Genomic DNA, 16,197 nt, shown 5'->3' with positions numbered 1-16,197 from the left:
GCTCCCAGAATGCACGGCTTCCAGCGCGGCGCCAGCAGCCCAGGCCCGGACTCCACAAACATTTTTTACGTCTTCATCTCTCCAAAATTGTCACGTGGAAGCCGAATGGAACGCCATGGGAGAATGCAGTGGTTCGCCAGGCGGTAAGAAACGTCCAAAAACGTAAATGCTATCGCGCGTTGGACTTTTTAGGCCGTTTGCTAAAGTATTGCAGAGTTAGCTCCCGCAAGACAAACTCCAACACAACTTCATGAAACGCTCGTCTATTGTATTTTCCCCCTTCCGTCGTTCCCGATCGGTTACGCTATGGAAATGTATCCACAGCCGCGGTTGCACAAATGTAAACAAACGTGCTGCGTATCGAGTGATCCAAAAGTGTGAACATAACACACGCCCGCCTCTGAATTACCGAAAGCAACTTTTGCTAGCTGACAAATTTAGCCCCGGTCCGAGTTGTGGTCACACGTTCGCCACAACTTTGGACTTCGCCGCGAGGTCACGCACTAATAATCTATAATAACAAATATGTATAAGAAAGTATTTTCTACATTTCATGATCAAAATATATACTGATCGTTTCAATCACAACTGCTGACTTTTGAGTGGGGAAACTGAACACGAACGTTGTTGCATGAGGTACCACGGGATGGCGCTGTAGAAAATGATCATTCTTCGGTGTAATCCAGGGGTCCCCATACGTTTTCCCGTGAGGGCCACATAACTTTTGCTTTCTCTGATAAGGGACCCCATTCAGTTTGTTACAGAAAAAGTGTGACATTCGCAGGAGTGCAAACTGTATTGTCACAATCTAATCACCCTTTTGCATTATTCACAGAACAAAAGTGTGAAAACAAATAATAACACTATGAAATAAGATATAACCAAAACGCACTGTGGGTTCCTCACAGAAAAAGTCAATGCAACAAACTTTTTGTTGTGCCATGCACAGTCTTAGCAGGTTTACTTGTCAGAGCACTGGACCACCAGTGGTATAGATGACTTGCGTAGAGGCAGTACATTTATTCCACTGTCAAAATATTTTTATCCGTGGTACTAGAGACAAATGTTATTGTGTGTTTCACATCTTAAAGTGACAATAGTTAATATTTTCATTATGACAAGTGTATTGTCATTGTAATGTGTGAAATGTGCCACAAAATTAACATTTGTCTCTGGTACCGTGACTAAAGATAGTGTGATAAAACCCAATTCCTTTTCATATGTCGTCTATATAATCTTAGGCTGCGACCGGGGTACAAACATGTGCACCAAGACTTTTTTTTATGGTATAAAAGTGTGTCAAAATGCTCTCTGGTATTGTTCAGGGGGCTGGACCAAATGTGGAAGCTGTAGTATGGGGACCACTGGTGTATTCAAACTAAATTGTGACTACAACAAAAATGTACATTTCTAAATAGAGATCTAGGGAAAAAATCTATAGGACAAATTCAAGAAAATGTCATCCTGCAGGTCCAGTTTTGTGCAACGCAAAGTATTGTTTTTTCCAAGTCAGACCTAAGTCAATGTTTACGTTACAGTACATGTAGTACAAAGGGCATGCAGTTGCATGCGGAACCTTCAATATGGCTGTGTTTTCCTCCAAACATTTACAGAAATTTTCAAAAAGGCTGTCACATGAATTGTGCTAAAAAAGCATAGCTAAAAATGTTATGTTATATATTTTACCTTACTATTATGAGATCATTTACATGCACAATGCACTTAAAACTGATGTAGATATGTTTGCCATGGCCTTCATAATTAAAGCCATGTTATATACAGACAGTCATGTGACAACATTTTGCAACTCCCTATCATTTTTAAGATTTTCCTTTCATAAATCCCTTATTGTTTGCAGGCATGAAAATCTATTTAGGAGAAATTCACTCTTTTTGAGTAAAAAAGAGTGACCTATGTGAAGTTTGGGTGGTGGTTGAGGCTGCTTTGTGAGGAACCAGGCGTTTGAGGCACTACACTTGAGTAGTAGCAGGAGTAATTGCCTGATGGGCTGTGCAACTATTATAATAAAAGTGAGGATACAGCAACGGATTAATCAAACCAAATTTCTACATTGCTAGCCAATCAAGGTGGAGAATGGTCAACTGCATCCTGATACAAGTGGAATGAATAAATCCAGGCTAACTGTTTAAGCACAGTTTGAGGTCATCTGGCCAGCGCATTTTGGTCTAATCAGTTGCACGTATTCCAATTTTAGTTATAGTTTTATTTTTTTTCCCGATTTATTTCATTGTTTTTTCATAAAAAACAAACTTCTGTTTGTTGAGGGAACTCATGAATGTGAGTTCGACCTATAAATACTATATTACCTTTGTCAAAAACTTCACTGATCTTCTTTGCGGGTTTTTGCGTCACCTTTTCAAAAATTAACTAATATACACACAAATTTCTTAAAGCTATGATTGCCATTTCTAGCATTCTTTATTGGCATAGCAAAAAATAGACCACTGTAAAATGACCGTTACAATTGTACTGTCAACAGTTGAATGAAATTATTGCCTACATGATTCAAGATTCTAGATTTTGTTTTTTTGCATGGACACTACCTATATCCGGTCTGTTAATGTATAATGTACATCTGAATGGCACGTTTCTGGTTTTTTTCCACATCACACCCAAGTCACTTTTATATGTGGTCCTAAATCCAATACATATATGCGACTTCTTTGTGAACGGTCGAGACACATTCATGCGACCTGCACATCATCAATAAGCGTTAAACTTCACTATTCGGCCTTCAACCAGGTGTGAGGAAGCGGAAAATCAACAACCACGACTAACGAAAACACGGAGTGTCATAATTCACACATTCATGGAAGATGAACACTTGTTTATTTTGTAACTCACTAAACACCCAAAATTGCATCACATACAAATGAATTCACATTATGTGGCTTGAAGTCACTGCTGTTGGCGAAAGTGACACTCATTGATACAGTCGTAGTATCCTCCAGCGGTAGTTAACAATATTTATATTCAAATTGCACCACAAGGAGAGCATTCAATGGGGAAACGCAAGGTTTGGATTTATTTAATATCTGGTCGGGCTCTGCTGTTAACATCCGTGAGTACTTCCGCAAACATGAGCATTTTGCATGTGGCGTCACGTGTCTTCGTTTACGCTGTAGACCAGTTGTGGTGTTCACACAGGAGATTGTCATATTTGGTTGGAAATGTTCACGTAAAAACGTATGATTTAACCAATAAATCGGAATTGTGCTTATAGCGCTGCAGTGTGAACCTAGCCTAAGCCTTGTTGTTAGCCTGGTCAGGAGCAAGCAAGCTGTAGAGCAGGGGTTGGGAACTTCTTTGACCCAAAGAGACAAAAACATTATTTTTTTCTTTTGAGAGAGAGAGACACCATGTATTTTAAACAATTTTCAACAAAACAACAATTATGTTGACAATATTTTGTAAAGTGGGTTTACATTATTGATTGTTGTGTTAAAAGCTTCACATAATTATTTTACGCTATTTTATTTTTTTGTATGATAAGACAAATGTAATATGATCTTTGGATAAGGTGGTAGGAAAAGAGTATCTTGCATATTTTCAGGTGTATTTCTGTGGAATTTTTATTGTGAAGTTGATTCATAAACACTTGTTTTTTTTATTGTTTTATCATATAATATTTTTGGCTCTTGTGGGCACTATTTGTTCTATAAACTTCAACTTTTTTAATAAAGAGGAGACAATTATAAATGCGTTTAATAGATTCATCGATCAATCTACAAAAGAATCGATCGATTATTAAAATAATCGTTAGTTGCAGCCTTAATATCAACATTTTTGTACAGTGCGCCAGAAAATATGTCCTCCACTCCCTTTTCACCTTTGACCAACGACCCATTTTCATTCCTGTGTTTGGATTAGCTGCTTCAGTTCAATATACTGTATATCATATAGCAGACACTGTGCCTTTTAGCTTTAAGCTTTTGGACAATGTTCCCAATTATGTCTTTTAAAATGTTTTGCCTGTGCTCTCTTGATATACATATGTTTACTTATCAAGTGAAATGACTTCTGAACATTTTAGACCATTACTTGGAGTTCACCTTGTTGGAAAGATGTAATTTATTGCTAAAAAGAGCCATGTTTACGGTCCTTTTAAATCCGCTTAATTGCTGCTCAAGGGGGTTCCTTTCACATCTGCCTGTGTTTTGGACTAATTTATGAGTTATTGAAATCACTTTGTGGAGACTTCGGTTCTTAAAAGATAATGACTGTGGGCGTTGAACTATTAGGTCGTGGGTTATTCACAGAAAAGCCGTTAATTGGAATATTCCCAAAATATTTTGTTGTTTCTCTTGTCTATTTGACATGGTTTAATGTGATAGTTAACGTGAAAAAATGACAGTCAAACTTTGAAACTTTTATTTACGATTGGGTTTGGATATTTTTGAACACAACTATACTTTTTATTTATTGTCTGATCATACTCATTATCCCTCATTCGAAGTAGTGCAAAATATTGTTGATAAGTGTTGTTTGTTAATATCTATGTTACTCCACAATGACTTAGCAAATATTTATCTTTCAGGTCTTTTAAGATGTTGAACATCCTCTGCTGAACACCGACGGACTCTGAGTCAACAAAAGAAATTATCCGAATTGCAGCCCTCTTGGGTTGCTATGGCAGGTGCTCTCGCCGAAACCAAGCGCTGGACACAGGCCTGTCCCACAAAGGCAGGACAGACCACACGTCTTTGCCACAAGAGATCATTAAATAGTCAACAATTTGCACTTAGTATTTTTGCAAACACTCAGAGATAACAATATAATCACAGACCGAAGAGTGGATGGTCAGGTACCTGTAAAATACTCATGAGTTTTGCCTGTGGCTGCTCTTTCTCGCTCAGTTTGTCTCCAGCAACACAGCTAACATTCTCCCCTTCGGACAATGTTCCATCAGCAGGAACAACTGAAGGGTCAGCTGCAGGATAGCCACGTAACCAACAGGCAGCTTGTTTTTCATTGCCAGGAGTGTGGAAAACAATACAGCACTCGGTTGGGTTATAGTCGGCACCTGGTGGAAGCACACAGTGGTAGTGCGAGCCTGCCCTGTGCAGACAGCGCGCCATCTCTACTGGAGAACCTGGGTGGCGGCCATATTGACAGGCCTCCTCCGCCAGAAGTAAACAACAACGCTGTGGTCGCGGTGAGAGAGAGGAAATATTCCTGTGAGCGATGCGACCGGCGTTTCTACACCCGCAAGGATGTCCGTCGCCACGCAGTGGTGCACACAGGACGGCGTGATTTCTTGTGTCCTCGCTGTGCACAGCGCTTTGGTCGAAGAGACCACCTGACCCGGCACTTGAAGAAGAGCCACGCCAACGATCCAGGATTAATACCTCTAGGTACAGCCAGTACGCCCGTGGGAACATCCACCACAACCACCCAGTGTCCCGTAAAGGAGTCCAGCCCTCTATCTTCAGACCGAAGCTCCTCTGCCTCTAAGGAACCTGCGGAGACCTTTACCAGGGACATGTTCAACTCCTATCCCATCACCAATCCTGTACCTGGGATCAGTCACCCACATGGGCTCATGCCGGTGTCGTTGTCCTCAAGCATGGGTGTCGGGCGCCATATGCCTCCACCGTCTCCTCACAGCCACCACCATCACTTGCAGCCTCTGTCAGGACCACAGCAGCAGTCGTATAGCAATGTGCCCAGGTACCAACAAGGATCTACCTCATATCCCCGCACTGACGTGGACAGTTTTCTGCTGGATCTCCAGGGCGCTGCTCCTCCCCACCTCAGTTCAGTCAACTCTTCTACCTCGACGTCCACCTCTCCCCAAAGGGAGATGCTTGCTGAAGGGATGGGTGTCGGAAGCGATCCCCACTTAGTGGCCAGGAATCCTTCGCTATCATCAGCGGAGCTTTCCTGCACCACCAACATGGAACTCGGGCCACTGTTGGGTTTTTTGCCTTTCAGCTTACCCCCTTACAGCTCTCATGTGGGAATGGGCGGGTTAATGATGGGCTACCCTCCTACCACTACTGCCACCTCCTCGCCAACCTCTACCACTGGGTTGTCCGCCCAGGCTTCGGGGCCTTTTACTTTCTTCCAGCCCCCTCAGGCCCATGTTTCGCAGGGCCCTGTGGCCCATAACCACAGCCAACTACCTCAGGCATACAGCACTTCTGCTGTTAGCACTTCTAGCTCTTTACCTCATTACTACCAAGCCTTTCAGCAATAAGCATTTTTTTTCCACATGCTAGTCTTGACAAATACATGTTTTTGTCAAAAGATATCTTTAACTGTACATCATTTATGTGTTTTACTTTTGTTACTGCAATAGATTATTGCTGAACACAACAAATCACCTCATCAGTATTACCTCGTTATTTAAAAAAAGTAAGCTTGAATGCACAAATGTTGTCTTTCTCAATACAACCAACAGAGTAATTCTTAAATTAAAAACAACAGTTAACGCACTTGATCCAGTTATTAAATGTACTATGTAATGGCGACCGTGTTAGACCTAACAGCTTAGAGCTTACACTCAAGAAATGTCACAAAAATGTTAAGTCAGATTGAAGCATGGTGTTTACAGGCCACACAAGCATGGTGACACAAATGCTAATGACATTTCTTCTACTTTGTTTTACTTGTAAATGTTTTGCTTTTGTTTCTGTATCCCTAATTTAGAATGCACTTAAGTTTAGTTTTAATCTTTACCTTTTTATAGCGGCTAAAAGGCTAGCCGTTCACCCAATTTGCATTAGTCTTTTGGGAATCAATTTTCAAACCAGTATTTAGATTCCCCATGGACTAAAATGTTTGACAGTTTTGCAACTTTGTGACACTAATCTTTTGGTAAGAATAGTTAGTATTTCATAATAGATACTCTTGAACCTTCATCAACCATTGCAAATATAACCACTTGCACAATAAATTGGCATCCCAATACTAGAGCTGTATCCTGCAATTGCAAAGGTTATATTAACCTTTATCAACTTTGCATTTAAGATAATTTTGTACATCAAAACTGAACAGTGGAAAGTTTGATACAGCATTTCTGTTAGGCCTCATATTGTGTGTTGCAATAGTGCCTGGTATGAAAACATCTTCGGATTGACTATCTTTTTGTGCCTTGACATTCTTCACCAAGCACGCCTTTGAGAAAGCATGCGGCCAGCAACTACTGTATGGTTATGGCAAGAGTACATTTTTTTTCCACAATGCCGCTATGTCTTACAGGGATAGGCACTGAGCACAAAACCTCACATCAAGAGTATGAAAAATACTTAAAATGCCTAATTTAATTTTCGGGGTAATAATAATTATGCCAATATCTTGTTTGTTGTGTTCTCATAGCATTGAATTGCTAATTACCTTTAAGGTTGTCTCAGAAGAGGTCAAGCTCATCCGAGAAAACGACATCAGTTTGGAAACTAAGCTTAGTAAATAGGTTGCCACTAGAAATTTGGGGAAATTAGCTCAGACTTTAGGCAAATAGAAAGCAAGATTTTCTCTTGATTCTCAACCAGCGTGTTTCTCAACATTTTTTGGTGTTTTTTTAAAGCCCACAAGTTGGATTACGATTGTGGCATACTAAAAAGTACTTCACCAGCCATAATGTTAATGGATCCAGCAGATTTTTAAGTTGCTCTTAACTATCTCCTTTTGTCAAGAGATGTGAATTGGCGTTATTGGAAACATTTTTGTCTGACTCAATATCACTAAAATGCCATAGGAAGAGTCAATGCAATTTAAAATAGTCACACCGCCCACCGAGAACCCCTCCAAAAATTGTCCGTTTAATTTCATAGCCAATTGTACTTGGATGTTTAATAATGTCATTTTTTTCCTTATAAATATTTCAGAATGATTTTATTCGGAATTACCCAGACCTAAATCCCCGTACACTCATGTTTGTTTCCCTAGGGTTTAAATGCAAGTATTCGCTGGGAGTGTCTTTGCTGTTTGTATTCATTTTGAAGCAAAACACAGGAACACAAACTTTGTGATGTGACATAGATTTTTTTCAAAGTGTAAATTAGGTATTAAAGTCTGGATGTGACCGACTATTATATTTGCTGTTTTGCAAGCAATTCTAGAATAGACTCTGAATATTATCCTTGACCCTGTGGGCCATTTTACAATTTGCTGGCTCTTAAAAGCTGCGTGGGACTGAAAACCACCTCTATAATAAAGAATAACGCAGTCCATTCAAAGTATCAAGTCATCATTTTTTAGATAAATAAATTGCTCGGATATTCAGTAGCTGGATCTCCCTTCACAGACAATGCCACAAGTTTAAATGGTAGTTGTGATATTAGTATTAAGGCGTGACATGAAATACTATTATCTCCTTTGAAATCCATTAACTGCTGATTGTCTTTTCTTCCGTTAGCATTGTCACGAGCCTCAGTGTTGCACCAATGTCAAAATGCTACTGTTGCGTGTTAACTCTGAGTGTTTATTGTTTGACAGGGTTTAAGCACTTATTACATTTGTTTTCAAAAACAAGTCGTGTACCTCAAACACACAGAAATAAGGGTTTCTGTTTTTCCTTTATGGTAATAGTTGTTTTGGCGCTTGTTCAGTTTAGTTTTAAACTTTTGATGGTAGCATTTATGAGTGTATAACTCTAAATATAGTGGCAGACATTGCATATTTTAATAAACATTCTACCTCTCCTTTTCATATCTTTCTACAGTAACATACATTTTTAGAATTCTAACAGAATTTTACCACTATTTTTTTTAAACTCCTTGAAGGACAGGATACTCACTGATCAGATGTGTATTTTACAAAATCAAGTTTTTTTTCCATGTGTTCTTGCTTCACATGATCTTTCTACTTATTTACTACCTCAAAAGTGACAGGCAACTGTTTATCTAACTGCAGAAAAAAATGTCTAGGATATAATTTTTTTTTGTTTAATGTAGCTCCATAGTTCAATGAGACATTTGCATAAAATTAAGTGCAGGTAGGCTATTTTCTGCTTTACAGATGTTAGTACTGTTCTAGCCTGTAATTATAACTGTTACGTGTAGGACAACAGGCAGGATTTATTTACCTTGTTTTAAATGTGGACAACTCATGTGTAATTGCATTTATTACATTTTGATTCAATTTGAGTAAAAATTTACAAAACCTATCACGCTGTCTTTGCAGTAAGAGTCTCCATCTACTGTACCACACCACACGTTGCAATGTATGTCAATGTCTACTACCTGTTGGTTCATGGTACTGTACTTACTAAATACAAGAATTTCAGGTATTATCAATTATTGATGTATTTTCGGCCTGTACACATTTTGTGTGTTACACCGTGGTAATGGTCAAATGTGTATTAATGACTTTGAAACTATGGTTACTTTTTAACACAACAAGCCACGCATCATTTTCTATCTGTAATTTTTGTAATACTGTACATTTGATTAATTGGAATACTACTAGGTTAACAGTGAACGAAGGTTCCCCCTCTAGTTGTTTGCATTATACTTTGTTGCATTTAAGACCAAGAATGCAATGTTTATAATTATTGTTGTCCAAGCGAAGCAAAATAAAAAAAATGTAGACTTAATCAACGTTGTGTTTTGAATATGAAACTGGAAGTTTAGAAAACAGCGTAATAAAATAAAAGCAAATGGTGAGTCAAACGGCTATTTTGCTCAGAAAATACCAACTCTTTTGACTCAAAATGCAATGTGGTGATCACAAACCAATGAACCCCAATGGTGGAAAGCTTAACATTTAGCCTACGTTTATAATTGAAAATTGGTGAGTGCTAATATTTACCATAACAACATGCACTCAGGTATGTCCAAAGTCCAGCCCATGATCTCTGTCATAAAATTAATATTTGGGCCACCAGTAATGTTGACCACAGTATGAAAATTAATTTGTACCAAAAAAAAATATCCCTTGATGAAGGCAGTCGCACTTTGGACACCTTGTCTTTGCATTTCTGTAAGAAATTTAGCCCACCCCATAGCCACTGTAAACGAAAGGAAAGCTGACTGTTAGGGCCTCCGCTTCCAGGACAAGTGGAAACTGGAGAATTTTAACTCATTCTGAAAAAACGGCGTCTGCCTAAATTGCCAAGAGAAAGTGTCCGTTTTCATATAATATATCAACAGGCACTGGCAGACAAACTGCTGACTACAAAAAAGCTAACTGGAAACGAACGTGAGAAGGTGAAGCAACTGGAAGCATTTTTAACAGGACTGCAGCCCCCTTTTTTACAAGACCCCGGGAGTCAAATGAAAAGGCTACAAAGGCGAGATACAAGGTCATGCTGTGATCGCCAAGCACCGCAAAACTTTTACGTAAAGTGCATTTATTGAAGACTGTTCAAAGAATGACAGGCTAAATAGTCAACCCCCATTCAGCTTACTGAATCTGGCCTGTTTGGACACCCCTGTACTAAGAAGTGTGTGCGAATGGTTTTGTGCTTCTACTAATCACTGAAATTGTGGTATGATGGCCGTACTCTGGAGCTAACGTGATTGAAAATGTAATGTCTAGTTCATCAATTTATAAATAGCAGAGGGAAAAGCACTCTTTATTTTAATGTGGGAATACAGATACACGTGTCAAGACCAAAATGAAAGTAAGTTTCAATTAGAGTCCGAAAATGTAGCAAGTTAAAGAAGTGAAACTTAACGAATTCTAATTAGATTCTATTTTGCTTTATCCTTTTTCCTCAAAGCTAATTATTTGAAACACTGTTGAAGGGACAGTGTATTATTTTACCACTACATGCTCGGTTGTGTAATAGGGGTGTCAAAAATGCGACCCGTGGGCTGGAGCTGGCTTGCGAACTGATTTAATCTGGCCTGGGAGAAAATGATGAGAAGCACTACAGAAAAATTAGCCGCATCACGTCAAGAACCTGCAGTTTTGAACATGTTCACTGGCGCCACTGTTGCTGTATTTGCTGAATACCATTTATCAACCACAGAACCGTTGAGAAAACACCTACCCCAATGTGATTTTACCTAAAAAATATTTCAAAAAAAGTCAATGACACGCTGTTTTAGATAGATAGATAGATAGATAGATAGATACTTTGTTCATCCCCGAAGGGAAATTCACATTTCCAGCAGCATCCCTGAGCTGAGAACAATCGAGAACAATCGAAAATAACACGGGAGCTGCTGGAGTGGCTGCCATTCGTGACGGCGCCGGAAAAAAAGAAAGCAATGCTTAAGTATTTATGTGCAGTGCATGGATGTTTCTTAACCACAACATTTCCTACTAAACAGCCCTTTTCCCCTAGGGATTGGAAATTATCAGTATGTGGACTATTCAAATAGCACCTGTGCATAAATTCAAAGAAGCTTAAGCACATTTGTATATAGATATAAAATCTAACAGTGAAATTCTCAAATTTAAAATGATTAAAAAGCTTTTATATAAATAATTTCAATCATTTGCACCAAAATTAGTGATTGTGCTGTATTTATAACTTTCCAGTTTGCATGAGTTTTCCTGCAGTGGAAATGAATTCAATTGTTTTCTTTTTTTTAACAAAAGTGCATTTGATAAGCATAGAAATAGATGGAATCTTCATGAAGGATAGAAATACTAGGGATAAAGAACTATAAAATAGTTTCATAATCGAACTTTAACCCCTGAATCATAATTAGAGCCTCCAAAAGATCCCCAGCCCTACAAAGCACATTTTTTATGCCATGAATTTAGTAGTCTCGTGAGAGTGTTTTTTTTCTACCATGTGGTGACTGAGCTAAAATGAGTTTGACACCTGTGATATAGTGCTGCCAATAACGAACAATATCTACTAAAAGTGTCCAAACCACATCATTTTTTTCATAATTTGTTTAGAGAGCTTTTTTTTTTTTTTTTTAGGTACCTGTGGCAATAAGGTAGCAGACAATTGTGTCAGCTTCCTCTAGGCGAGGCTCATTATATGTAAATTAAATGCAAATTACCCAGGCTACAGTTGTTTAAAAAAAGCGTGGTTTTGATTGTTCATTTATTTTGCTTTATATCAATATTTCTAACAAAGGTTTTTTTTTTACCACTAGGTGGGGCTAAACACCCAGGCTGTCCCTTTAATTGTGGGTGCCAAAGGGAGATATATCTAAATATACAATGTGTACAAGTGTTCCTGTCGTGCATTGGTTAGCAAATGAAAAATGAAATGATCTTTCAAGTCAAGACTTCCCAAAGCGCTTTACAGTGTGCTTTACATTTCCCAATAGCGGCCGTGCAGCCATGTAAGGCGCCAACCTGCTTATTGGGGGCATTAGGGGTCCAGTGTCTTACCCAAGGGCACTTCGACATGTAACACGGAGGAGCTGGCATTCGAACTGCGATCTCTTGATCGCAAGACGAGCGCTCTACCTCCTGAGCCACTGCCTCCCCCATGTTTAGCACATTTGCTTAACATGCAAGATGTCTCTGGTTTGAGACCTGGTAGATACATTTATTGGCCTGGAAAGGGATGGGCGCCACCAGGCTCTATTTGCGCAAGACACACCACAGGACTTGGTACTCCTACCACCCTAGGGGTTAAGGGATGCACCCACTCTCAATTGCTGCATGAAAAGTGTACTTCAACGTCCGTATACTGCATATTTTTATCACCCAAGCTTCGAGACCAGGTGTAAACATTTGTTGGCCTGGAGAGGGATAGGCGCCACCAGACTGCACTTGCCCAAGACACCCCACAGAAAATGGTGCCCCTATGACCCTAGTGGTTAAGTAATACACCCACTCCCACCCAATCACAATTGCTGCATGAAAAGTGGACTTCAACGTACATATACTTTGTAATTTGGTCTCTTATAGGTTCGAGACCGGGTGTAAAATTTGTTGGCCTGGAGAGGGATTGACACCACCAAGCTGCACTTGCCCAAGACACACTACAGGACATGGTGCCCTTACGACCCTAGTGGTTAAGTATTACACCCACCCACTCACAACTGCTGCATGAAAAGTGAACAACGTACGCATGGTGTGTTGTTTTTTCTTTTAATCACTTATAGGTTCAAGAACGTGTGCAAACATTTGTTGGCCTGGAGAGGGTTAGGCGCCACCAGGTTGTACTTGCCCAAGACACACCACAGGTGCTTCTAAACCCCTCGTGCTTAAGAGAAGCAACCACCTACCCCAGGGGTGTCCAAACTTTTCAGAAAGCGGGCCAGATTTCGTTAGCTATAATGTGTGAGTGCCGACTATTCAGCATGTTGTTATTTGCAACAGTTTTTAAAAAAATCACAGTGAAAAGTTTGCAGTTTTCATTTGACCCGCAAGGGTCTCGTGAAAAAGCGCTGCTGTGGTGCTAAAACAGCATCTAGTTGCTTCACATTTTCACAGCTTTCATTTCATTTTGTAGTCGGCATGTGACGCCTGACAGTGACTTTTGATATCATATTCTTTGTTGTTTCGGAGTTCAGTGAAAAAATACTCTTATGTTGTCCTTTTGACGGTGATCTGCAGACCGTTTTACTTACCGAGGGAGTTCAGCGCGACCATCATTACGGCCGTGTACGTGCCCCCCAGCGCTAATACGAAGGAGGCAATGGACATTCTCTACCGAACTGTGAGTGAACTGCAGCATGCTTATACTGAGTGCATTTTTATTGCGGCGGGGGACTTTAACCAGGCCAATATGAAAACAGTTCTCCCGCATTTCCATCAGCATGTAAACTTTGCTACAAGAGGTAGGAACACATTAGACCTGGCCTACACAAACATCAAAGGTGCATATAAAGCAGCCCCCCGCCCCCACCTAGGCTCATCAGATCACCTTTCTGTTATGCTAATTCCTGCATACAAGCCCCTGCTAACAAGAGAAAGACCAACAGTGAAGCAGGTGAGGGTGTGGTCTGAGGGGGCTATGGAGGCACTACAGGACTGCTTTGAGTGCACTGATTGGGACATGTTTAAATCGGCTGCCACTTACAACAACAAAATAAATATAGATGAGTACGCCATTTCTGTGTCAGCCTACATCAGTAAATGCGCAGAAGACGTCAGCAATAACAAAACTATATGCACCCGTGCCAATCAGAAGCCCTGGACGACTGCTGAAATACGCAATCAACTAAAAGTACGTAACCTTGCCTTTAGATCTGGTGACAAGGAGGCGCTGTTATCAGCGAGGGCTAACCTGAACCGTGCCATCAGACTAGCAAAGCGAACGTACAGTCAAAAGATTCAGGAACGTTTCCTCAGCACAACCAACACCAGGGATATGTGGAAAGGCATCCAGGCCATCACCAGTTACAAGCCAAACACCACCCCAGTGCAGAACACTAGCATGGACTTTCTGAATGACCTCAACAATTTCTTTGGTAGGTTCGAGGCACAAAACAGCACCCCTGCAGTGAAAGCGGCTCCAAATCAGGACGAAAGAGCACTCCACCTGGACTCATCTGACGTGAGGAAGACCCTGAGAAGGGTCAACACAAGGAAGGCTCCAGGCCCGGACAACATTCCGGGGCGGGTACTTAGGGAGTGCGCCGATCAGCTGGCTTGTGTACTAACAGACATTTTCAACACCTCGCTAGACCAAGCCAAAGTACCATCATGCTTCAAATTTGCCAACATCATCCCAGTGCCAAAGAAAACCCAGATCTTATCACTCAACGATTACCGGCCCGTTGCACTGACTCCTATCATAATGAAGTGCTTCGAGAGACTGGTTAAAGAGCACATCACCTCCAGTCTCCCCTCTTCATTCGACCCCTTTCAGTTTGCCTACAGGACAAACCGCTCCACCAGGGATGCCATCTCCTCTGCGCTTCACCTGAGCCTGACACACCTAGAGGAGAAGAACACCCATGTGCGGATGCTGTTCCTGGACTTCAGTTCAGCATTCAACACCATCATCCCACAACATCTGGTAGACAAAATGGGGCTTCTGGGTTTCAACACCCCCCTGCGGAACTGGCTGCTGGACTTCCTCTGTGACAGACCCCAATCTGTGCGGATAGGTCAGAACAGTTCAGATGTCATCTACCTCAGCACGGGCTCCCCCCAAGGCTGCGTCCTAAGCCCCTTGCTGTTCACCTTGATGACACACGACTGCGCCCCTAGGTCCGCCACAAACCACATCGTGAAGTATGCTGACGACACAACGGTGGTGGGCCTCATCAGGGATGACAACGACCTGGCCTACAGAGAGGAAGTGGAGCAGATGGTGGGCTGGTGCAAGGACAACAGCCTGGTCCTGAATGTTGACAAGACTAAAGAGATCATTGTCGACTTTAGGAAAAACCAGCCCAACCATGCCCCACTTTGCATCAACAACAAGGCTGTGGAGGTTGTCAGCAGTATCAAGTTCCTAGGGGTGCACATCACAAACAAACTCACCTGGTCCTTGAACACTGCATCTCTGGTTAAGAGGGCACAGCAGCGCCTGTACTTCCTGCGGAGGATGAGGAGAGCCCACCTGCCCCCACCATCCCTCATCACATTCTACAGGGGCACCATAGAGAGTATCCTGACCAGCTGTATCTCTGTGTGGTGTGGAGGCTGCAGCGCTACCGACTGGGGTAGTGTGAGGAGGGTAACGAGGACAGCGGAGAAAATAATCGGGACTACACTTCCCTCCATTCAGGACATTGGCCAGAAGCGCTGCTTATCCCATGCTAAGAACATTACCGGGGACCCCTCTCACCCCCATCATGGACTATTCACTCTGCTAGCCTCTGGGAAGAGGTACTGCAGTGTGCGGTGCAGGACCACCAGGCTCCGCAATAGTCTAGTCCCCCTGGCCATTAGACTGTTAAATGGTCAATCTAACATATAGTTAACTTAAATCTAAACGGCTGCTAATTTGACTTTTGCACTAGTGGCAGTTTTTTTTTTATAGCTTGCCACTCCTTGCACATTTGATCTCTGCACTATTGTTACTTACAGTGTTATTACTTACAGTGTTATTGTTTACAATACAATGGTACTGTGTACCTGACTTGTTAACCTGACTGCCCATCTTGCACATCTGGTTAGCGTCTCTTCTTGCACTATCGGCTCTATGGTAAATAACACAATACAGCTTTATTTATATCTGTACACTGAAGGACACTGAGGGAAACTGTGGGAGTCAGATCCATCGACATTTCGTTCTGTATACACGTGTACTAGAATGACAATAAAGTAGATCTGAATCTGAATCTGAATCTGAATCTGAAGTGGCGGCCCTCACAGTCAACTACCCTTTTTCTATTAACAGTTGCAAATTCTTAT

The 16,197-nt window shown here is 41.1% G+C and overlaps 1 protein-coding gene across 1 annotated transcript; it reads left to right on the top strand.

The window, feature by feature from the left end:
- LOC148369031 (zinc finger protein PLAGL2-like) lies at positions 1-9,542 on the top strand. Its single transcript, XM_088330949.1, has 2 exons — positions 1-143; positions 4,559-9,542. The coding sequence occupies exon 2, from the start codon at positions 4,919-4,921 to the stop codon at positions 6,218-6,220; it is 1,302 nt and encodes a 433-aa protein (XP_088187075.1). The 5' UTR covers positions 1-143; positions 4,559-4,918; the 3' UTR covers positions 6,221-9,542.
- The last annotated feature ends 6,655 nt before the right edge of the window (positions 9,543-16,197 follow it).

The sequence above is a fragment of the Urocampus carinirostris genome, chromosome 3 (genome assembly GCF_059441175.1).
Source record: "Urocampus carinirostris isolate Australia breed hairy pipefish chromosome 3, RoL_Ucar_1.0, whole genome shotgun sequence".
Taxonomy (NCBI): Eukaryota; Metazoa; Chordata; class Actinopteri; order Syngnathiformes; family Syngnathidae; genus Urocampus; species Urocampus carinirostris.
The sequence above is the reverse complement of the archived record's forward strand: the minus strand, read 5'-3'. Positions and strand labels throughout refer to the sequence as shown.

What these genes read in the sequence shown, in the direction of transcription:
- LOC148369031 (XM_088330949.1), top strand. Translation starts at nt 4,919, where the DNA reads ATGTTCCATCAGCAGGAACAACTGAAGGGTCAGCTGCAGGATAGCCAC.